Source organism: Boleophthalmus pectinirostris, unplaced genomic scaffold (genome assembly GCF_026225935.1).
Source record: "Boleophthalmus pectinirostris isolate CB_2022bp ecotype Guang Dong unplaced genomic scaffold, ASM2622593v1 HiC_scaffold_5, whole genome shotgun sequence".
NCBI lineage: Eukaryota > Metazoa > Chordata > Actinopteri > Gobiiformes > Gobiidae > Boleophthalmus > Boleophthalmus pectinirostris.
This window is the reverse complement of record NW_026571404.1, coordinates 21,192,560-21,216,227: the sequence shown is the minus strand read 5'-3', so window position 1 is coordinate 21,216,227 and position 23,668 is coordinate 21,192,560. Positions and strand designations below refer to the sequence as shown.

Sequence of the window (23,668 nt, the reverse complement as noted above, 5' to 3'; positions counted from 1 at the left end):
GTGGTGGTAGCCTGTTAGCACCCATGCTCTGAGCACGCTTCCTGTATTGTCCTGCAAGCTCCGACTCACAGCGTTTCTCCACTGCTGAAGCTCTGGGCATCGTCGTAGATGCAGAGGTTGAGCGTTGAGGATTCATGGGAATAGCAGGGGCAAATGTGTTCCTGTGATACCCTTGAGAAAACATAGAGGGATGCTGTTGTGGCTGTAATGAGAGTTCTTTGTACATAGGCGTCTCGTACCATTTCTGAAACTCTGAATGGGGCATGAAGCCAGAGACCTGACCCCCGTGGAAGGGAAACCTGTTTTGGTCCCTCCAAACTCTGAAAGGACTAAACTCACTGTGAATGAAGAAGTTAGAGTTGACCTGTGTGGATAGGCTGTGAGAAGATCTCATAAAAGAGGAGGCAGAGTTCATTTGGGAAATGGCTGCCACCTGTGAGGAGTAATAGTTTGTGTTTTGGGAGGAGAATATTCCAGTGGAGGGGAGATATCCTGTGCTCATGTTTTGAGGATAAGATGAGAACTCAGACAGCTCCCTCTCAATACTCATTAGTGCAGACTTATCCCAGCTTGTCTCATCATTATACACTGTCTCGTCCCCCTGTCCCTCTGAATTAAAGGCCCTGATCAAAGAGGAGACTCGTGAATTGCTGCGGCGCTGCTGCTGCAAGCTCGCCTCTGTCATCCCATTGCTAAAAAGGGACAGTTCTCTGGGGGGATACGGCTGCTGAGGGGGCTCTGGTGCCCCTGTCTCCCCATAGACCCCCCACTGCTGACCCTTGTGAATCTCTGCTCCATACGTTCCTCTGTACATCCAGTCCTGTCCATATTGCTGTACTCGAAGGCTAAAACTCTCGTGTGCAGTCCTCTTCAAGCTCTTGTCTGTCTGAGTCCTTCTGTGCGCAGGGCGACACACACAGGTCGGAGTCGTTGTACACAGCCTCATCTCCAATGCATAGGCTCCTGAAGGCCCTGTCCGTCAGACTGCTCACCTCACGATCTGTCTCTGTGTCACTGTAGCCGCCATCATTGTGTTTGCGATGGCCACTTTTCCGACTGGAGCGGCGCTTCTCCACTGTCGCCATGACGCAGCTTCTCTGGAGCACAGAGCTCTGGCCTCAGACTTGGTCATTCAGACCCAGGAGTGTCTGAGGGGGGTCAGTCCTGGGATCAAGCTCCCGGCATTGTGGCCCTCTCCTTAGTCCTCACTGTAGGAGTGTATTTGGGTTCTGGAAAGAAGAGAAATTATTGTTACATCTTTAGATGTTGTAGAAGCCTTCTGACATATGCATATTATACTGCAGTAACTCTTAAAACAACATAATTTCATCTATAAACATTATGCTCCTTATGTGGGAGTAGACCTCTTTTAGAGATCCCTTCTTTCTGTATTAAGCCTGAATGTACCTGATGCAGTTTTGAGAACAGCCTGTAATCCCTATTCTCAATCACTGTGACCTTCACGATCATGTTGTGGATAAAACCAAACTGTTGCTAGGCTCAGTGAAGACAGCCTCACGTGAGTTATTTTGAGAGCAGAGGATGCACCAGTGCAATCTTAGATCGCCACTCACAAACACACATGTCCTCTACAACAGCTCTACAGCAAAAACCTTATTAATCCATTCACATGTGGATTTGTGTATTTGTGGTTTGTTGAGCTGAACTTTGATACAGAAAGCATTTGTGTAGTATGTTAAAAAACAACTCTTAAAATGAGGAACTGAAATATTTTGGTTTAATCCAATTAAAAATGTTACATTTTAAGGTGATAAGGTAATGTCACAGTTAAATCCTGGTTACATTCTCTGCAGCTGCTGTCACTTAGTCCAGAATATCCAGTGATTTATTAATACCTTCTGACCTGGAGGCCATTCACCTCATTTGTAAAAAGTTTGACAGTCAAACTTGAACCTTTATACTGATTTGGTCACAGTCTCAGATTATAGGTAAAACAAATGTTACTTTACAATGTCATGAAAAATTTTTTAATCTACATTAAGTGTAAATTTTTTATTAATTTGTTGACTTGAACTGCCTAAAATTTTTAACACCTTGTATGTGTTTGTACACTATTAGGAGAAAAAATTCTGATCTTTTTACTGCACACTAATTCCTTGGCTTTTTGATTTCTTTTCAATCCTGCATGTGACAAGTTTATTTTTGTCCAGTGACAAGATGCTAAAACATGACACCAAATAGGCCTTGGTTCACAGCGTTTATCACCAAAACCTGAGAAACCAGCAATTCTATCAGCCGAAATCTTAAAGGAATCTAATACAATACCTCACATTACAAGCAACTAGAATGAAGTTTACTAATATATTTTCAGGTTTGAAAACAGTTTTTTGCTTAAACTAAATACATTTGCATCTATTCTAGAAAGAACATATACAGTACTTTGACAGTTGTAACTTACATTCCCACTGTCAAATCCATATAATCCAAACACCAATAGTACAATCCGTCTTCAGTGTAGCCTCTCTTTGAGTCTTGACCAGTCGGGGCAATAATGGAAAAACCTCAATATAGTCCTGGATCCACTGTTTGAGCATTTGACCGATGCAGAGACTTGGGACCAGGGATCAGGGACAGAAATAGAGGAGTCGTCCCAGAGCAAGCGGTCTACCATGTAGGCCAGAATGAGTGTGCGACCAGCATGTGTGCCTCTGTGAGATCCTGGGTGTCAGGTGTCCGACAGATGAAACAAACAGCCTTACACCACACTATTTTTAAATACAAACCGAGTTAACCACGTTGACAGTTACGTATGGGAGAGTAACTGTCAGCAATATTGGAGTTCAAAGATAGAGAAAAGATTTTGAGAAATAAAATACTTTGAGATGTATGTGTGGAGGGGATAGGGTGTTAGGGGGTGCTATTGGGCCTGCAGGGTTCATAAATTATTCTACTGCCCCCCACTAAGATCCTGCCCACAGCACAGACTTGACAAGTACTGTATATGTACAATAACACGTGGCCAGTGGTCTCTGATTGCTGGTATGGAAAATCTCTCAAATTCTTAACTTAGTCTTTAATACTGTGCATACTGTAATCTGCTTGTAAGAAGTAAGCAGAAATTCAGTTTAAATAAAATATAATTATGAACTGCACTTGGTCAGTCTTTTGTCTAGATACAGTTTAACTTGTTATCTTTATTTTAATTTTTGTGTGGAAAAGTGTTGTATCTTTGTATGTATTTTTTGGTCTTGACCATCAATCCATAAAAACTGTAGTTGGACAACCAAATATGCATGTGATGTAAATGTATTTTAATTATTGTACTCACAGACTTCTGCCATATTCTAAACGTTGCAGAAAAGGCCAAAAAGCAGAGGGAGTGTTGACCTCCTCCCCTTGCTCCTCCTGTAGTCCCTCCCCTGTCCCGGGCCACTGTTGCTATAATAAGAGATTGCTGGAGCAGATAGGGTGCTGGCGGGTGCAGGGCTGGTCTGGCTGAATGATGGACACACGCACATGCAGTTAATGGAGACACACGGCTCTTCACTATCCACACACAGATGGAAAAAAGCTCACCGTGTCTGTGGAATCACATTTCTTGAATCACCTCTCACTCAACTTTTACTCCTCTATCAAAGTAGATCTATGTTTAACATCAGTGATTGATATTTTTGTTCTCAAACTATACTAATCCTTCATAGTTTTTAATAATCATAACTGATGGAAAAATAATTATGTTAGTCTACTACATCATATTAATGTGAATGGCTAGACCACTGTGTTCTTGCATGGAGGTTCCTACTGGTGAGCAGGACTTTCTGGCTCACCTAGCCCCCCTTGTGGACAAACATAATATATGCCATTAGTTGTGATAATTAATTTGGGGAACATTGTTTGGTTTGTGTTTTAAATAGATGGGTTGCATTTTTTTCTTATTTGTGTTTTAAGTGGAGCACACAAGAAAAATGTGGTTGCATAAAATATATTTTGTAGTTTGCACTTATTTTCCATTCATAAATGCTACTGAATGATTCTAAATGAAAGTGTTATTGATCAACTCTGTGCAAAGCAGTGATGATATTGTGTCTTTGAGTCTGAATGCTGTGGTTTGGCTAAAGCCTGTCCATAAAGTGTGCAAAGTAAAGAAGCCTGGGGCCCGCCTCTGTCACACCACGGCTGTGTATCTTGTCTATTTTGTTTGTGCTGCCTCTGAATGGGTGAATGCGCTCCGGCCCCTGTTTCAGGACATATTTCCCCACATCGCTGCAAAAATATTTCATTACTGCAACAAAAGAAGCCCATTAACTGCACTGTAAGAACAGAGTTCAACTGCTGTCCCCAGTATTCACCATGTTTGTCTGCTTTTCTGGCTGCTCTCCAGCTAATTTGATATAACAATGCTCCACAAAACTGCCTCAGGACTTTTTTTAGGTGACAGAAAATTATCAATGATGCCACATGCACAGCTGAATGTCAACACCAACTTGACTTGTTTATGAAATATTAAAGCCGTGAATTATGGGCAGCATGCAGAACTTAATGATGATCGGAGTCATTATAACTTCAGCTTCTTTTGTTTTGGCTAATGATTAAATTCCACGACTACTGTATTCAATTTTGAGGAGATTGAATGTGTTTTCTGTATCTTTTGTGCGACTTGGCAGCGTTTGCTTGTCCATAATAGTACATTTTTGGAACAGGAGACAATTTGTATAGGGATATTACGTTATCATTAGCTGCCATGTCATAAGGCTTAACATCTTTACTCCAGGACTCTTTCATGCACTGAAACACAGATTATGATATTATAGCAGATGATGTATTTGTTATTTTGGGAAACGCATTCATACAATAGGACACCTGGATTATAATGGGACTAAATAATTCATTGAAGGAAGATTTTAAATGATTTCTTGAGGGGACATTTTCAAACTTTTTACTGACAAAATGTTTAAATGTGTACTGTATTTGAGTACTTTTTTTCCCCCATTTTTGTTTATGTTTAAGGATATTTTGAAGATGAGCTTGTTGTATACGGGAGGATGCTGAATCTTGGACGACTTTACATGACATTATCCTCCTCTGTGTCACTAGGGTGTTTCCTCATCAATTATTGATCCACTACTTCATGGTAATACATAATTTCCTATTTATTATTTATGATAATGTGTGTGTAGTTTACTTAATTGCATTATTGACTATCAAAAGTAATTTCCTGAAAATCCTCAAGGACGCAAATTGAATCAAGCCCAAATACTACCCCTAGCCTTTGTGAGTTGAGCGGCTAACGATCTGACCAGCTGGAGACTGTGAATTGAATAAAAAAAAAGATTACTTAAATTCAGTCTTAATCAATGAATGTATTTAAATTTAAATGTATTTGAATTAACATTTATAGCATTACAGTTTAAAGGAGGAATCAGTGTTTTTAAGGAAAATAAATAGGGTAAAAGTCACACAATTGGCCCAGTCTCTGCGTTTAGAGGAAGCTGATAAATAATGTATCAGAACAGATGGCTGAAGCGAGAGGCAACAGGAGAGGAACATGAGCGGCTACATCTTTAATTGTTTTAAAGAACGTGTCACAACAGGACTGGTGTGCCCCTGTCTGCCGGCGCTATGCTAACAGAGGAGAAATATACACCAATCTGTCACAACACAACTACTGCACACAAGAGCCAGTAAAGTGCACTCCATAACAGACTCGAGCTGATGCCATAAGCACAATGTTACTGCACATATAGTCAATAAATAATCAGTGTCCTGCATTTAGCTGTATACAGTTACATGCAATAATATTCACAACAAACTGCTGTCTTCAGTGAAAACAAACAGTAATTCACATTATCAGATGGGTGCATCTTAATCAGTCCTTCAAATGGGTGAATAAGAGTGCATAAAAGATCCAAAATACACTTGTGCTTTTTTGGGACATAGCCCCAGATATTTCTCACAAACAATTTAAATTAATTGATAAATAAACATTTGAGTCCATAAATACAGTACGTCCAGTTCAGAAGTCTTTTTCCAGTGGTTTCCTCAAGTCCTTCAATTGTGCTTTGATTTTCAGAAACAAATCATCACAGTTTGAGTTCTTCACTTCTTTTCCAAAGCGTCTTTAGAGCAGTGGCCGTGTTTGTCTCCATGGCTGCCCAAAACTTGCACCTTCGACACAGGACTGGTACTGGAGCTGTCTGGACCCCTCCCCACACTGCTGGGCACCTCTATGGGAGGTCCCACAGCGGGCCGGGGCAGAGAGGGTGCCCCTACACCTGCTCCGGACAGGACCCCAGCCCCATGGCCCACACCAGACCCCAGCAGGTTAGCGGACTGCAGCACGGCCTCGGAGTGCTCCCGAGCCTTCATCCTCAGGGCAGCTACACTGGCGGTACGGTTACCCTGGCAACCATAGGGTGGCAGAAAGGACAAGCCCATCGGGTCTGGTACACAGCAGGAGCACAGACCATTTCCTGTAATTAAACATTCAAAACAAACTTTGATTAGAACTTAAACAAACATCTGACATCAAAACATATTCTAGATCTGAACTGCGAGATTCATAATATTTTGCATACTTTTTGTCTTTAAATGTGCTCATAAACATATATTAGAATACGTTTAAACAATGGAGAATTACCTTTTAGTGTGGCGACCTGAGACAGAGCCTGGGCATATGTGGCTGAATTGAGAAGTGTTCCCGGTATACATGATGGAAAGAACGGACCGGGCCCTACCGTCCTGTTGATACTGTAATAGAAAACAAATAACAATAAAATACAACTCACATTTGAAAACAAAACATACAAAAATAAAACATACATGTCTTGTTTAATGGTTTGTATTTTGAATATTCCAAAGGAGTGGTTCTTAAACTTAGCACACCACCGCCTAAAAATTATTTTGCTTTCCAAGTCAACAAATCTAAACCACATTTGAAACAAGTAGGTCTAAACTGGGGCTAAACCAGGTCTAAAACTGAACCACACCATCCCTGTACTATTGATCAACAAGAACTAACCCAAAAGAGGACAGAAATGTACATTAAATTGACCCTAAATTCAGCAGAAATTTTAACTGCAGAAGAATTGGCATACAGTGTGAAAGCTTGTATACTACAGTTTGAGAACCACTGGTCTAAGGAGGTTGATAAAGGATCTTCTTAAATAGTCAGTAGTCAAGTTAGTAGAATAATGCCACAACCACACTTGTTGGTGAACCACACATTTAAAAAACATATTTCAGACATTTATTTTTGTGACCTAAAGACCTTGTACAGTTCCACATTATAAATCACTTCCAAATTCATCCATTAAACCTGTTTGCGCTTTGAAATGAAAAACACAAAGTCACACAGTGGTGCTCCTGTTGGTGTGTTTGCCCACCTCTGTTGCATCTCCAGCGGCTCCTTCTGCTTCCGGGCCTGGTCCACGGGGGACTGGGAGTTGATACTGCGGGACGGAGGAGAGCCCTCACTCAGAGGCTCTTTACCTCCTTCAGGATCTGCTCCCCCTCGCTCTGTCTTCCTCCATTTAGCTCTGCGGTTTTGAAACCAAACCTAAGGAGAAAACAAAATTATCAGATTGTATTAATTATGTCTTGTTAGTGATGTCAAACCTGTGAGCTTAGATTGTGACAGAGCAATTTCCCCATATTATCCAGAAAACTAACTAGGCACTGAGAAGAGAATGTAAAGCCAAGTTGTGGTATCTTAATCAAATGAAGGTCACTGCCTATAACTACATTTAATTGAGCAATTTTTCATTATCATATTTTAATGACTTCCCAGTGACAGTTGTGCAGCGCCGGCTATGATGAAGTCGTTTATTTCCCTATTTAGTGATTGTTTGACAACATCAGATTCGATTAGGACCAGCTTCTTGTGGGCATTAATCATGATGTGTGTGAATGGAGAGTGGAATTGTGCCGCTCGTGCGCTGCGCTATTGTGGCAGAGGTACAAATGATGTCAACAGCGAAACAAAACCATGTGCATTCATTCGGCATAAAGAAAAGACAACATTTTGGTGGCAGGACAACAATACCAGCTATGGACTTATCTCACCCTTGCACCTTCCAGCGAGAAGTCGCGCCCCCCCATACACACGCTGCTCTGAATGGGCTATAATTGCTCCATTAATCTCAATTTGCTGTGCTCTTAATGCGGGGGAGGCCCATTGACACTTTACAAAAAGGGGGGCACAACACTACAACAGAAAGGAAATTTATTTTCTAATAATAATGTAAGTTTAATATCCCTGCATACTGCTGTGGATTCATGTTCAGATTTAATAATAGGAATGTGGTAATCGGATTACGAGGGGAATAATTTGTTTACAATCCCTAATTTACAGCGCTGGATTCCATTATCAAGCCCGCCATTGGGTTTAAGCAATAGTAAGATGACCCTGGGGAACAAAAGGCAAACTATTATATTTCCCACAATTAGATCTGCTCGCACAACAAAACCCAAAAGCAAATCTGGAATGCAGGAAATTACATACAGGACACATAACTTAATTACATCTGGCCAAGTTTATAAACGCGCGCTTGTGCAGGGCAACAGCAGAATATAAATTGGCAAATTTAAGGTACAGTATATGTGGGCTGTGTACTGCTAGGCTGAGTGTGTTTAAGAACTCCAGATTTGTCTCATTTTTCCTGTTTTGGGGACATGATGTATTCCTACCTTTGAGACGCGGACAAATTAGCGAGGAACATTATCGCTGCTTAATTATGAATGACCGATTAATCAAGCTAATCTAATATTCACCATTATGTTGATGTTATTAAAGTGTATCGCCAGAATGACAGAGTGGCTTAATTTACCCTCTGTCTCGCACGTGGATACACGTGTCTGGGACGCACTGCGCGCCACTGCGCTCCATTCCTGTTTTTACCTGCACTCTGGCCTCGGTCAGGTTGATCTTCATGGCCAGCTCCTCTCGCGTGAACACGTCCGGGTAGTGTGTCTGCGCGAAGACGGCCTCCAGAGCCTCAAGCTGCAAGTGCAACAAAACATTCCTCAAAAACCTAACTGCAAATGGTTCATCTATTGCACGTTTGCTTACTATTTCTGCAGAGCAGTGTGCATCCCACTGCTGTTCTGGAGTCATTTACTTATAATCTAAAGTAAATAAAACATTTGTCTCTTTTGAAAACCTCATGTGAAATATGTTTCTAACTCGGGTCTAAAAATTAAAAGGTCATTGGACCATTTTGTCCATCGAAAATTTTTGAGGGTAGGCCTGCTGCTGTTTAACTTTTAAATGAATTTAAGGCCTTCAGATAATTCAATAATTTGGTTGTTCTGAATTTTAATGTCTTATATATTTTTCTTTAGCTTCTTTCGTAACTTACCTGTTGCAGAGTAAATGTAGTTCTGTTTCTACGTTGTTTTCTGCGTAAAAATCCGTCATCAAAGTCTGTCGGTGGGTGGTTCCCAAAGCCACTTGAATTTACTAAAAAAACAAAAAACAAAATAGTGTTATTCATATAGACTACAAGTGACTTTTCAGATTAAAGATCTGCGAATTTAAATAATTTAGCACGAGATTGCTCCCTCATATGTGACACAGTTGGACTGAACCGTGATAACTTATCTTTGGAATTAGACACACACTCTGAGTCCAAGGGAAAGTGTGGTTAAATAGGAGCTGTGACTTTCGACATCTGTGCGAGCTGGCCGGGACCACCAACCCGCTGCGCCCCGTGCAGCCCCTGCGCCCTTGGGCAGTGTGGGTTTGAGCCAGTAAAAACACACACAGTGACACGAGAAATGATTGCAGAACATGCGCTGATTTTTAAAATGAGACTGGCAGTTATATTTAGACATTAAATAAATTATCTAAGCATTTTTACTTGTCTTTTTTTATCTTTAATATATAGAGAGTGAGAGATGGATTGAAATTTTACAGTCTATACCCTTTGCTACTGTTCTAAAAGAAGGTGTAAAAAGTAAGGCGGAAAATTATTTTTCTTTGGCTTTATTTTTCAAGTGAACAAACATTAACAGTAATAAAAAAGATTGCTCTTACTCGTGTTAGTGCGGCAGCATTCTCCATCCAGCTGCGGCGGACAGTGGAAGTAAAACATCCTGGCGCGTGGAAAAGTTTGAACGAGAGCTTCAGAGCGCGCGGTGCCAAAGAAGAGCGCGCGGTGCCAAAGAAGAGCGCGCTAAAGACGTCAGGTTCTGTGGAGGACTCAAGTTGAAGTGTTACTCCTGACTGTCGTCCCACACACCGCGTGTGTGAGAGAGCGGGATGGGAGGATGCTGTTGATGTGGAGCGGATGCTGCACTTCTTCCTCTCACTGCGCGCGCGCGCGTTTGTGTATGGGAGGGTCCACAGCCTTTTACCCCCTCACACGCACCCACACACACACTCGGATGTCACTCTCTCTGGGGTGTCCAGATGTCTCCATAACTGTATAACTGTCTACACAGTGTTAAGGCTTTCAGCGAGCGTGAAACAATCTCATGCCTAATTGGTCTTAATCGGATTATCAAGGCTTTGTCTCACCCCGAACCCTCGGCCAGTGCTTGTGCGCGAGAGTAGGAAAGACAGAGGAAGGGGAAGTGCACCCGGGTGGCGGGCGGCTGCTCTACTTCAGCTTTGGTACAACAATATTCATCACAAGTGATTGTTATTCCAGAGTCAGGCATATTCCCTGACCATAAACACACGCGCTAGGCCGGTGCACTTTTTATTTGGTTCTTTCATATATTAAAAAAAGCTAGATGACTTCTTTTGGGTTTTAGATTGACTGTCGGGCGCGTTAATGGCTCGTCAGGGTGTGTTAGGGCTCCGCTTTACAGGAGCTTGCGTATGTAGAACACTCACAAGGCCAAATTTTTGATTTTGTTCACAGCAAGGGGTCCCGCGATTTATTTCGCTTCCTCAGATAAATGATGTGCTACGGGACCCTTTCAATTAGTTTTAAAGCGCATCTGGGACGACAGAGCGCAGACGCCATGCGTCTCTAAGGTGAAGGCAAAATGAGGCTGCGAGAAGCTGCTGAAATTTAGAAGAGGAGTGTGGGATTGGACTAAACCACATAAAGTGCAGAAAATCCCTTCTAATGGCGCGTAATTGGTTCTGTAATATCATTACAGGCGTATAATGGCCAGTTACAGGGCCCCGCGCTATTAAGGCTTTCCCTGGCGTGCAGCGTTTATGTTATTAAAGGGGGAATATAATGATATTTTAGTTATTAAATGCGCGTAATTAATTTATGCACCACTGAAAATAAAGTTGTTATTATGACCTCGGTGAGGTACGTGTAGAAAATTGAAATCAAATAACGGTTGATAACTTTATCCTAATATTTGGTCTAGACAGCTCTGACAATGCAGGCCTGAAGCGCACAGTCCGCGCCTTCTCCATTGTCTTGTGAAGTAAACCAAATCGTGAATGAACAAAGTTGGGCAGCTGACTGTGGTCAGCATCACTTTAACACCACCTAGCCTTTTGTTTTAAGACTTCTTTCCTCACAGTTTTTTAGTAATTTACAGTAAACAAAATCACTACATCAACGCAAAAACTCTGAATAGTTTATTGCAAAATATCACATTCCAAATTCCTCTTGTTGTGACACTTCAACAGCCACTTAAATAACATCACCTTATATTTCTATCTATGACAGACAAGTTTCATGAACAACGCTGAAAACCACATAGTAAAATATGGCCAAATTGAGGCATTTATGTTAAAATTAAAGTAGTGAGTATAGAACTACTCAAATCAGTGTTTATGAAAAACAATATTTCATTTCAAGTATGGCCAGACACAAAAAGAACAGTATTAATGTGGATATGCCACACTACATCTGATACAAACCCCTTCTTCATGATGAAAAAACAATGCTGTTAACATGAAAGTATAGAAAAAGAGATTTTTTTTTTTGTTATATACAAACAATAAGTAGCACTTTCATTAGCGAAAGTGTGGCTTGAGTTTCCAGAGCCCCTCCTGACCAACTGTTCGGTGGAAGTCACAGATGCTTCGGAGCAGCTCTCTGAAAACAGGAGCCTGTGCCTGAGTCAGTCGTGGTTTAAAATACTCTAGCAGTTCCTGAGTACTAGCTTGTCCGTCTACATGGGCCTGGAAGGCTATAAAGTTACGCAGATCAACTAACAGCTCGTCGTGCTCAGTGTGTTGAGCTGGTGGTCCGCTGGTTTGCTGTGCATCAGCTTCCTCTTCCTCTTCTTCGTCTCTTTGACCAGAGGGGACACTAATGTGATTGCGAGCTCTCATCTTGGCCAACAGGGAGGAGGAGGAGAGAGTGGCAGATGCACCATCATTGTCAGCCTCTCCACTGAAGTGTGCTCCAGAACCTGGCTTTTTCAACTTCTTTACGATTGCAGCATCCTAAAAATGCACATTAATGCATTTAATACCAGTATGCAAAACAACACAGAAGTACTATATGTCATTACCTTGCACTTGCTTGTAGTGGGGACGGACTGAACAGTCGGCCCAACTAGAAGAGAATTTTTCTTCTGTCCAAATCTTTTTCTAGATTGAAAACATAAATGTATAAATAAAGAAACAAAACAACAAAATTTATTTTAAAACAGAAAATCACACTTTTTTGGAGGAGTGGAGTTGTAGGAGAGCCTGCACTGCTGACGAGAAACTTTAAGGGCTTTTAAAGCGTCTTTGGCGACTCTGTTGGCCTCAGCTTCCACCAGAACGTAGTCAGGGTTGGAGGACTCCATGATGGTGTCATGTTGCATCACACTGTGAATACCTATGACAAAGAGCTGACAGTCAACAGAGATGTTGACAGATGTTAGACATCTTCAAAACTCACCTGATTTCTTGAATAGCTTTGCCAGAACATAATCATCAGATTTCCCCTGGTTGTCTTGTTCATCTTCACCATCGGCCTTCTTGTAGTCTCTTTTTTTCACCAGGTGAGAAATCCGGTGTCCTTCGAAGCGTGCGTCTTTGGAGTGTTTCTGTTTCTTTTCACTGTGTCTCTTGCTGTCTTTTGTGTTACAGTGTTTTCTTTTTGCCTTATGTTTCTGTGGACTGCTCAATACTGAGTCTCCACATTGGCTGTTGTGAGACAAGTTGTGAGATTCTTTATTGTGTAGTGCATTTTTTGACAAGTTTGCATTTACTGAATGTTGTGTCCTTATTTGACTCTCTAAATTAGCACTTTGTTTTGAGGCTTTCGTTGGTGCCTTGACATCTGAGCCAGTGCCTATAATGTAAAAACACAGGAAAGTTACTTTATCCTTTAACCACAAAACTAAATATTATAACAATTATGTAAAAACGCACCAGCAAAAATGGCACTAGTTTCTGTTCCCTGAGCACCAGTAGGGTCTGACAGTGTGAATAGCTCATAGATGTCATTGGACTTGAAAAAGCGTCTTTGTTTAGGGTCTTTCAGCACGCGGTTAGTTAGGAACTGCTTGAAGATTTGCCTGCATTAAAAACACAAAGAACATAATTGGATGATTGTATTTTATTTTGGCTCAGCAGGAATCCCCAATCCCCTGTCACAGGAGAATACTTAAAGTGATTGAAGAGAAAATTAGTCAACTTTCATATTATAGGTTAAGCTATACAGTGTTTTGTTTTTGCCTTTTGAAATTTGGGTATAGACCTAAAATCAACAAAACATAATTTTAGGGCTCCTAGAGCGGTCATTTAATAAAACACAGAAAGCTTTTCAATTACAGGGCTAGAGAATATTCGGCAATTATTAGCTATGGACTATACATCAGTGTGTGAAATCAATAGCAATAAACAATGCAAGAGAAAACAAAAGATTGAGAAGAAATAATTATGCTTTTATTTGATTATATAATTTGCTTTAATGTGTAAATAAACAATGTGAAATGCAGTCTGACCTGTGGTAGATTTTCTCCTCAATGGTTCCAGCAGTCAGCAACCTGTAAATAGTTACTTGCTGTTTCTGACCAATCCTCCATGCCCGCTCACGTGCCTATGACAATGTATTTGGTTATTATAATACAACATCTGAGACACATTAACAGCAATACAACTTATTTTTTCTGAAATAAATAAAAAACATAACTGTACATTTATTCATAATATGCTTTATTGGAGCCGGAACAGACCTGTGTGTCAGTGCTGGGATTCCAGTCTGGATCATAAATGATGACCCTGTTGGCTCCTGTCAGATTGACTCCCAGGCCTCCAACTTTTGTGGTCAACAAGAAAATAAAAATTGATTTATCCTGAAAGTGAAATAAGGGAGAAAGAAGCATTTATAAATTGTGTTATAAAATCCTCCAAAATAATGTAATGTATAACCAAAACACATGACTTTGTCTTTGGGTTAAAAATTAAGTTCTCACATATAGCCAGATGTACTTTATTGACCTACTGCCATAAAAAATGAGTGGTCCCAGTTTAACGGATTGTCAACATTGGTGCCCCCACCCTGGGATGAGTGGAGTATCACTACAGCTTGCCTCAGGAGGGGACTTTCAAAGGAAACAGAGCCATTAGGAGGGACTAATCCTTACCTCGTTGTAGCGTGCGATGAGGGGCTGCCGGGACGCTATAGTGGTAGTGCCATCCATCTTCAGGTATGAGTAGTTATTCTCTCTCACAAAGACCTCAAAGATGTCCAACATCTGAGAAACATATGAGAGGTGAAGACATGGCACAGACACAGACTAAGGAGGGGTCTGAGATTTGGATTATCTCTAAAAGGATTAGAGCAGATTAATATTACATGGACAGAGATACCGACGGGAGACTCTCAGGTTGCCTCTGAGGTATAATCTCATTGGTATTGACTACAACAGCTGGGGCCACACTGACATGTGCCACTCGCACACATACAACCAAATGATCTGAACTTTGGAAACAAAGAAAACTTAAACCCAACTAAACACACAAAAGATGACTATTACATTATAAGACATTAGGAATCTAGGACAAATAAAGCAGTTAGCTCATTTTGAAGAGAATGTAGAGCTGTCACATCTGGCATATATATAGTTTATTGCATTAGATGGTATATGTCTTATAAATAACTCAAATTAAATTAGTAATTAGGTCTATAATTGTTTGTTTTACTTTAGAATTCTGACTAAAAGATAGACCCAATGCACACCCAACCATGTGTCTGAATGTCTCACCTGTCTGGACTGAGTGAAGAGCAGCACTCTCTGACCCTGTTTGAACCAGAGCCGCAGTAGAGACTCCACCACGATCAGTTTGCCCGAACGTTTCCAGTATCCAAAGTGCTCCTCCTCAGTCAGCTGGTCCTCTGGGATTCCCCTCAGCATCCGGGGGCCGCCAGAGAACAGGTCCGGGTGATTGCAGATCTTTCTGAGAGCAATCAAACCTGAAAAAACCTAAACATCCACATGAATATCCATAAATGTTAAACAGTGCAATGCAGTTAGGGGATGTAATTGATACTGAAGAGTGGCATGTTTTACTGTTGCACCTTTAAACAAATAAGCGCATTTACTTTAGGCTAGAGAAATGAGTTACATAATTTATTAACACACAAAAAGGGTGCTTTTCTTGATGAAGGCCCAGTGGTCACTGCATTAGTAATGGTGGTTAATGGACTGAGAGTGACCACTGAATACGCCTGCAAAAATGAGTGTGTGAGCAATTTACTGTGGTAACCTAAGGCTCTACAACCACGTCCATTTGGTCAGTAGTGATGAATGGTCAAATATCCGTTCCTCTCGGGCCTGGCTAATGCTGGAGTACAACTTCCTGAAGGGAAATATTTGCAAATATGCTAAAAGCAATTAGATGTTTAACTTAATTCACACACAACATAAAATATGTGATCTAATTTCTACTATGTGGTTTCTATAAAGAAGGGAAGGCTAAAATAAATTTGAGGGCTCATGGGTAAAAAAAAAAGAAATCAATAAGTGTTTTCCATCAGTTCATTACATCACTGTATTATCAAGTAGTATTTGTGTGTGTGAAATTGAACAACATAAATAAAAGTGCATATCAACACATTTTATAATCTTACCTGCATGTCTCCATTCAGTATCTGGTAAACCTCTTTCGAATCCAAAAATCCCTGGTACACTTGCCGTTGCTCATCTGTTAATCTGCAAAACAGGACCTGCGTACAGACAAAGGCTGTGTAAGAGTGGTAATGAGCAGCAAACATCCCCTTTAAAGCCCCTAGATGAAATGAAGTGTGTGAAAAAGAAATTAGAAGGAAGTGGTGTCTTTTTTAGCGCCACAGGTTCCTCAGGGATGCACTTAATGAGCTGAAGTGGACTGAGGAGTCAACCAGCATCAAACCAGAGGACAGACCAGAGACCAGAGCCCTTAATGAATACCTGCCCGTTTTACTTTAACATGACTTTATTAGGTGAGTTCACCTGACAATTCATCAAATGTACGATCATCAAATACTCTTTTAGATGTGGCAGAAACACTCACAGTAATCAGATAAACATGACTTAAAAAGATGAGTTAATGCAATACTAAGACCAGGGTCAAATGTCTTTCAAGACTTAAGAATACCTGCTCATTCTTGTCAGGAAGAGACAAGTTGGCCTTAACGTCTGCCTTCATTCTCCGGAGCAGGTAAGGATTTATGGTGTCTCTCAGCACACATGCACATTTATAGGCGGTCTGAACCTGTAAACAAACAACAAGAGCGTTAACCCTCTAAGCAGAATGCTATCAACATATTGCTTCAAAACACACACATAATTTAGTTTAGTCTCTTAAACAACACATCAACATCTGTCATGCGGGTGTTTCCTGGGGCAGGATTGTTGTTCAGCCCGATTCCAGCAGCCCAACATCTCGCTGTCCCTCTCAGCACAAAGAGCCATTAAACATTGATCAGAGCGCTGTATTCTTAGGGGACAAAATCCCTCCCTTTCATGACTAGTGCTGGTCAGTCGTACAGTAGTAAAGTGGGCAGGAGTCATAGCCTTTGCAGGGAATACAGATGGCCTGCTACACCTCATCCATGGCCAGTGCTAAAGGCCAGTTAGCTTTAAACATTAACTCACTGGGGGTCCACAAAGGCATCAAAGAGACATCAAGGAAGCCTGGAGGGGACAATTTCAGTGGGACTAAGTCATAATGGAAGTAAAGTAAAAACAGCAGATGACCCAGTACTCAGTGCTGCTGTATTTATGTACTCAGTTCAACTCAAAAGGCCAGTCTACTGTATCCATCGCTCTGCGCTCAGGCCTGCTCTGTCTGAGTATAAAGCAGCAGAGCACAGCTCTCTCTGACCATTTAATAACATTAATAATTAGTAAAGGTTTTTATTATCGACAGCGGAAGGAGCATCAATAGCTGGCTTAAATAATTAAATCCATACAGTCAGTGGGTTATTAACGATTGGACACTAATGACAAAGGGCCACAATTTAGCTCACTGCCGTCTACTTTAGCCTCCTCTTTCCACACACCAGGGATTCGGTTATGTTTCTATACACTTACATTATGTTACTCAGTACTAAATGCACTGGTATTCACGTTCTGCTTGTGTTTACATTATATAGTAGTGTACTGTACAATGTATGGAGTTGCACATATATTAACAAATAAAGAGCAACTACAAGGCCAATATTTTCATTACCTGAACAGGTGAGGCATTGCTGTAGCCACCCATAGTGATTGGCACAGAAAACTGCTCCATAAACACAGGCAGTGTCCCCAGTTTACCAGGAAAAATAAAGTCAAAAAGAGACCAAAGCTCCTTCAAATTGTTCTGCATGGGGGATCCTGACAGAATGAACCGGTGAGGAGTGCGAAACTAAAAAGGAAGTGAAAGAAGAGTAGGATCAGGTTAAACCCCATCAATAACACAGCAAACAGTTTTGATAAGTAAATCACCTGTTTGCAGGCCACAGTAACTCCAGCATTTGGATTTCTGATTTTATGGCCTTCATCCAAAATGATATAGTGCCAATCATAGCGCTGTAATACGTCCTGCATGTTCCTCACAGCTGAATATGAGGTTATCAGGATACCGTGACAAGAGGCAATCTCTGGAACAAGTTTCTCCTGCAATGAAATAAAACACATTTGACTGAACAGAAAGAGGCTGAAAGTTCAGTTGAACAGATCTCTGGTGCCCTCCAGAGGAAATATATCAAACATGAGGCACTCACCTTGTTACTTGTGAAAGAACCAGTTTCATGAAGCACAGCCACTCGAAAAGGGGGCCACCAGGTGTGAAATTCCTTCACCCACTGGTGCATAACTGTCGCTGGACAGACAATAATAGTAGGCCCCAAACCTGCATACCTACAACCAAATGAAAAGTGTAATAATAAATATCTATAAAACATTTATTGACTACTATGTATTTGACTTTTTATGCTACAGTTGCCACTTGTATGGCTGACTCTATAGAAATATATCAGAATTGGCATTATTGAAACAAAAAGGCTTGATACAATTGATTTACAAGGGTTTATTTGTACAGAATTGTGTGAACATCTTGTCAAACTGAGCTTTGTCAACACACGCGCACACTAATGGGCTGGTATGAACCTCTGCTTGGGAAAAGCTATTGATACAGGGCCATAATTGAGTTTGCAAGCAATCAATTTGTGGGCGTCTATAGAAGACAGAGTATTGATCATAAGGGAAGCTCCACCCTCTAAATGCACAGTATTGTGCTGTGCAGTAAAAGCACATTATTACCGTCAGTGCATCATCTTTTCAGGGCCTAATTTATTGCTCTGCACCTGCTTCAACCACAGTTTAAAAGACTGAAAATTTGTTGAGTGTTCACAAGCAGACACAACTCAACACTATCCACACACACAGATTTCTCTGATGTCTGCAGTAAGAAAGTGAAGAGTCTGATAATTGAAACATGTTTAATAATTCAGATGAACACTCTCAAGCCGAACTTCCCTGATCAAATATTCATACCATACAGACACACAGTCGCGGCCCACAGATTGTGTTGGTGCGTACCTGTAGTTAGACCCTCGAGTCCGAAGTTTGCTGTAGCTCAAAGCGGCCAGAAAGCTGATGACCTGGATGGTCTTACCCAGTCCCATCTCATCTCCAAGGATACCCCCCGCCTGCTGACAGTGGAGCTCCCACAGCCAGCGTACGCCTGTCTGCTGGTATCTAAATGTAATAGAAAAAGGGATGTACTGTATTTATAGTGTTAATATGCTAGACTAGACTGGATGCCAAACACTGAATTTATATACTGTATGAAAAGCTCTATTGTTGATAAAAAGTTGGAAAAATTGGAATTTACTTGTAAAGTTTCTTCCAGAGAAATCCAGGTACTTTGAACCCCTCATCAAATTCAGCATCACTGTCATCGGTGAGCTCCCCGTCTCTCTCTCTTCTCTCCTCCCTTTCCCGAAGGCGCTGACGCTTCCATTTCCTAATTAAAGTATAAACATTTTAGTGAGCAAAGTTTCATGAAGCTACACTAATCCTCAACACTGTTTAAAAAGGTTTAAATGTAGTTAATGTGTCAATTGTTTTCTAGCAATAATTCTCTCATAACAGGTATATTGTAGGTCTTGCCCAGCTTGCCAAGTGCAGAACCAGACATAGTGAAATCTGTGGTTTATTTTAGAATCTGCCTACAAAGGGTTATCGATAGCAAATGTTTTGAACTGCAGGTATTTCCCTTGAGTTTGGAGCTTTTAGAGCAAAAAGGAAAGGTAAAGGAGTTTTAAGAGTGCAGAAAAGAGGGCAGTTAGAGCCACAGTCGTCGCACAGCAAATGAAGATTGATATAGACAATTAGTAGTGAGAGTTCCCCAGAAAGGTGTGAGGTGGATAGGATAAGAATCCATCTTCATTTGGGCCTGGTCCTGTCACCCTGCCTCAGTACTGGTCCTTTAGCTGGGCCTGGGAGACCACACTCTCTAATTAAGTCAAGACTAAGCATTGGTTCAGTTAATTACACTTTTCTGCCCCCTCTCCACCCCACCCAACTACAAATACTGCCCAGTCTAATAATATCATTCTTCATATGAGCTAGCCTCACCATCCACGCCATGTCTGTGCTGGTGAATTGACATTCAATCACTGTACTGTAGGAAAAAGGACACATGCCAACACAATTTATTTGGCCGCTATAAATATGAAATCTCATTAGGGCTGCTCTTCCATTAATTTGAGCATTAGGGTGAGTGTATAAAACCATGTGCGGGAGGATAATTAGGCCGATGTGAGTGCAGAGAAAGAAGTCCAACAGGGAGTGAATTTGCTTAGTCAAGAAACAGCTGCCAATCTCATCTGGGATTAGTGCTCCCGCTGCATGAACAGCCAGCACAGACCAACTGCATTCTTCTGAACTGAGGGGAATAACAATGGCACACTCACACTGCACCCCTAAAGACCTAACCGGGTATTTGTCAAGCAGGGTAAAGAGATGGAAAAGTATTGTCTAGCATTTCTAAAGACATAGTTTCCTACCTTATTCTCTGTCTGTAGTATTCAATATCTCCATCATCTTTAAATCTCTTTGCTTTGCTCTTCTTCTCACAGTCTTCATCGTCTGAACTCTCAGGACTAAACTCCTCATCACTTTCTTCTTTCACTTTCTTCCTCCCTTTGCCCACCATCTTCCTTTTGTATGGTTTTAATTCATATTCTTCATCATCATCTTCACCATAACCCTCCTCCATAGCCTCCCGCTCCTCTTGGTCCGGATCCATGCACTCATCACTCGGCACATACTCTGATTCTTCGCTGTCAGTTTCTCCATTTTCATTTTTATGTTTTCGTTTTTGTTTGGGAATTGTTAGATCAGTCTTTGGCCGAGCTTTGGGATGAGCTTTCAAAGCAGTTATTTGAAGCTTGCGTATCTTCTTTTTAAGCTTTTTATCTTTTGGGGATAATGTTTTGTTTTTGGTCTTGACTTTTCCATTTGCATTGAGGCTTGAGGTATGTTTTTTCTTTAAAATCGGTGGCTTTTTTCTTTCTGTTGCAAGTTTGGCTTGATCAGCCAAGTATTGGTCAAAGGCAGAGTTTTCAGCTAGCATTAGTTTTCGGGGCTCCTTCTTTTCCTCTTTTTGAGGCATACGAGTACCAAATGGTGTCATGTGTCCTTTGCGAATTAGTTCCTCCCATTCTGTCTCTTGCGCTGGCATAAGCATACTACCAAGTGTTGATGGGCCAGCTTCTAGTATAAAACAGACATACAACTTTATGAATATAACAATGCAAAAATGTTCGAATTACAATGCACAATGGAACACTATATTTACCTTCTTCGGCATCCTCTTCTTCAGCTAAAAGCTCAAGTTCAAGTTTCAGAGAGTCGTCTCCACCCAGAATCACCTGGAGTCTTTTCTGTTTGGCTCTTATTTTCTTCAGCTGTTTTTCCTAAGATCAAATAGAGTTTGAATAAAGCAGGCCTATACACTAAACAAACAAAGTAAACTAGACTGTCAGGTTACCTTATTCTCTTTTTGTCGTTTCACAGATTCAATCTTTCTGCTGATATCTTTACTAGAGGCAGCATAAGGTCCAAGCTGATCAATTATCTTGTTGATATGTTTTAATTCAGTTGTGATTGATCTTAAAGCAAACACAAAATAGATGAGATTACTTGGAAAACAAAAATATGTATACATTATATGTATAGAAAATATTTTATGGTACAGATTCAGACTCTAAACCAGAATATCAAGACTGGCCAACCCTGCATGAATGTGGAATAATTTATGAAAAAGGATAAATAAGGGTTTCTGTGAAGTGTTCTTGTTGTGATGCTATTATTAGTTTAAAATTTTCATTTCATCCTTTACCTGACATCATCAAGTACGGACTGGTAATCTTTTTCTGCCTCTGCTTTAGCAGAAGCACGACTTGCTTCCTGGATGGCTTCATCCACCTGTTGAAGTACACCTTGCTCCAATACCTCCTGGTCATAGACTGCCACACCAAGGCCCTGCAGTTCATCTGCCCCCGAACTGGCAGATACTGCTTGGATTCGCTGTCTGTCAATGTGCAGTAAAGCCCCAGACCGCTTTGATCCTAAAAGAAAAAATTTGAAAAAATTGATGCTTTATGTCGATCTTGTTTGTTATGGCTTAATTGGCATTTAAACACACCAGGTCCCTCCTCTGGTCCTGAATTAGCAGGATATGTGGCAGCAGACTCAGAGCCTTGGCTGCTCTCTGGAAAAGAGAAGGATGCTGTGCCCCCTGCAGCCCCATCCTCCTCTGTACCACCCAGAGTGAGAGCTGCACTGACCGGGCTGGACAGCGAGGCAGGGGCTTGGTCCTCTGTACCCTCAACTGGCATTGTGCAGCTGCAGACCCTGTGTCATTCACATGTCAAAACGTCAATGGAAAAGTACCTGTCGGTCCGATTCATCTGGTCATTTAAAGATCTATACAACAGCCATCAGAGCAAGCAATTTGTACAATAGTATATATATATATATATATATATATATATATATATATATATATATATATATATATATATATATATATATATATATATATATATATATATATATATATATATATATATATATATATATATATATATATATATATATAATTTCAGACATATAACAACTGTTATAACTGTTACGAGAACAGTGTATATCTGAAGTTTGGGTAATTGTGATTTTAATTCATTGCTCAGACAAAGACATAAAATACTAATTAAACAAACCGTGAAAAAACATAAAAAACATATTCGTTGTGGACCGCGACACGATAACAAAACGCAGTGTTGTATATTATATATGATCTCAATAATACACCCTTTGTTTACGTGGCTACTATGCTAAGCTAACACAAGCAAAGTACCAGCTGACCATTTAAAGAGACCGTAGTCTGTCTAAGACACGTTTTGACAAAGAGACCGATTTATAACAGTCGTGTATCGATAATAATTCGTAGTATTATATTATGATTTTAAAAGGATGGAGGCAGTAATTATATTCAGTACTTACAAAACGGGCAGTTACACAAGCATCACTAGCCGATTTTCATAACATGTTCAAGAGCTTCCTGCAGGTTTCCGGTGACAGGAGGTTGCGCTCAAAGGCTCAGAGGCGTCCAACAGCGCCCTCTGCTGGGTCTCACGCCTCTCTCCTTTTGCCTGTAGATGGAGCCACAACATTAGATTTGCATTTGAACAGCACAGGTTTGAGTCACACCAGCTATTTGCATGTGCACCCAAAATCTGATCATGATCATGATCAGATGTCTTAGTATTGAAGTGTCATGTAAACAATGAAATGGGATCTGAGTAATCGGCTTTCTTCTGGTTGTTCACACTAGTGCAGGTTTTGGCAAGGAAAATGATGGAATAAACTGGCAAACTAATGTGGGAAAAATGGAGGTTAAAATTTTCATTATATAAAATAATAATAAAAATGTTTGTTATATATAAGACATATATTTATTTAAACATTTTAATCAAATTAATTGTACTCTATCTCCTAAATGCAACTCTATTTTACTCTAAAAAGATGGCACCTATGTTGACGCACCAGAAATGTCCCTATTCAAATACACAATAAATGAATAAAATCAAATCTAATTGGTAATCTGATTACACTTATTATCATTACTGGCCATGGAAAAGCACCCAATAAGTCACGCAAACTGCATCACTAGGCGAACACTTCAGTTTAAAGATGCGCTATGTAACTTTTCTTGTTGAGAGTTTTTCCACCTGCTTGTCCATGGACATGTAATAGTCTTGGCTCAAATGCTCCACGATGCTATACCATGGCTCCATGGAGACAAACACCACCA

The 23,668-nt window shown here is 40.6% G+C and overlaps 2 protein-coding genes across 3 annotated transcripts; both read right to left on the bottom strand.

Annotated features, from left to right (window-relative positions):
- Positions 1-6,057: 6,057 nt before the first annotated feature.
- Positions 6,058-10,052, bottom strand: drgx (dorsal root ganglia homeobox). The gene is made up of 6 exons (XM_020921123.1): positions 9,995-10,052; positions 9,318-9,418; positions 8,858-8,959; positions 7,344-7,516; positions 6,599-6,708; positions 6,058-6,431 (listed from the first exon to the last, which is right to left on the bottom strand). Exons 1-6 carry the CDS (start codon positions 10,050-10,052, stop codon positions 6,058-6,060), a joined length of 918 nt encoding a protein of 305 aa, XP_020776782.1.
- A 1,443-nt stretch (positions 10,053-11,495) lies between these two features.
- ercc6 (excision repair cross-complementation group 6) lies at positions 11,496-22,935 on the bottom strand. 2 transcript variants are annotated; one of them, XM_020921435.2, is made up of 22 exons: positions 22,858-22,935; positions 22,001-22,209; positions 21,695-21,923; positions 21,344-21,464; positions 21,152-21,269; positions 20,358-21,066; positions 19,181-19,312; positions 18,886-19,044; positions 18,069-18,204; positions 17,791-17,961; positions 17,534-17,710; positions 16,457-16,573; positions 15,951-16,046; positions 15,085-15,303; positions 14,464-14,574; positions 14,053-14,172; positions 13,822-13,916; positions 13,247-13,392; positions 12,771-13,166; positions 12,545-12,707; positions 12,394-12,472; positions 11,496-12,325 (listed from the first exon to the last, which is right to left on the bottom strand). In XM_020921435.2, exons 2-22 carry the CDS (start codon positions 22,191-22,193, stop codon positions 11,891-11,893), a joined length of 4,122 nt encoding a protein of 1,373 aa, XP_020777094.2. In that variant the 5' UTR covers positions 22,194-22,209; positions 22,858-22,935; the 3' UTR covers positions 11,496-11,890. The 2 variants fall into 2 exon arrangements, with proteins under 2 accessions (XP_020777094.2, XP_055019006.1); XM_055163031.1 differs by lacking the exons at positions 11,496-12,325; positions 12,394-12,472 and having other exon boundaries at positions 12,551-12,720.
- Positions 22,936-23,668: the final 733 nt, after the last annotated feature.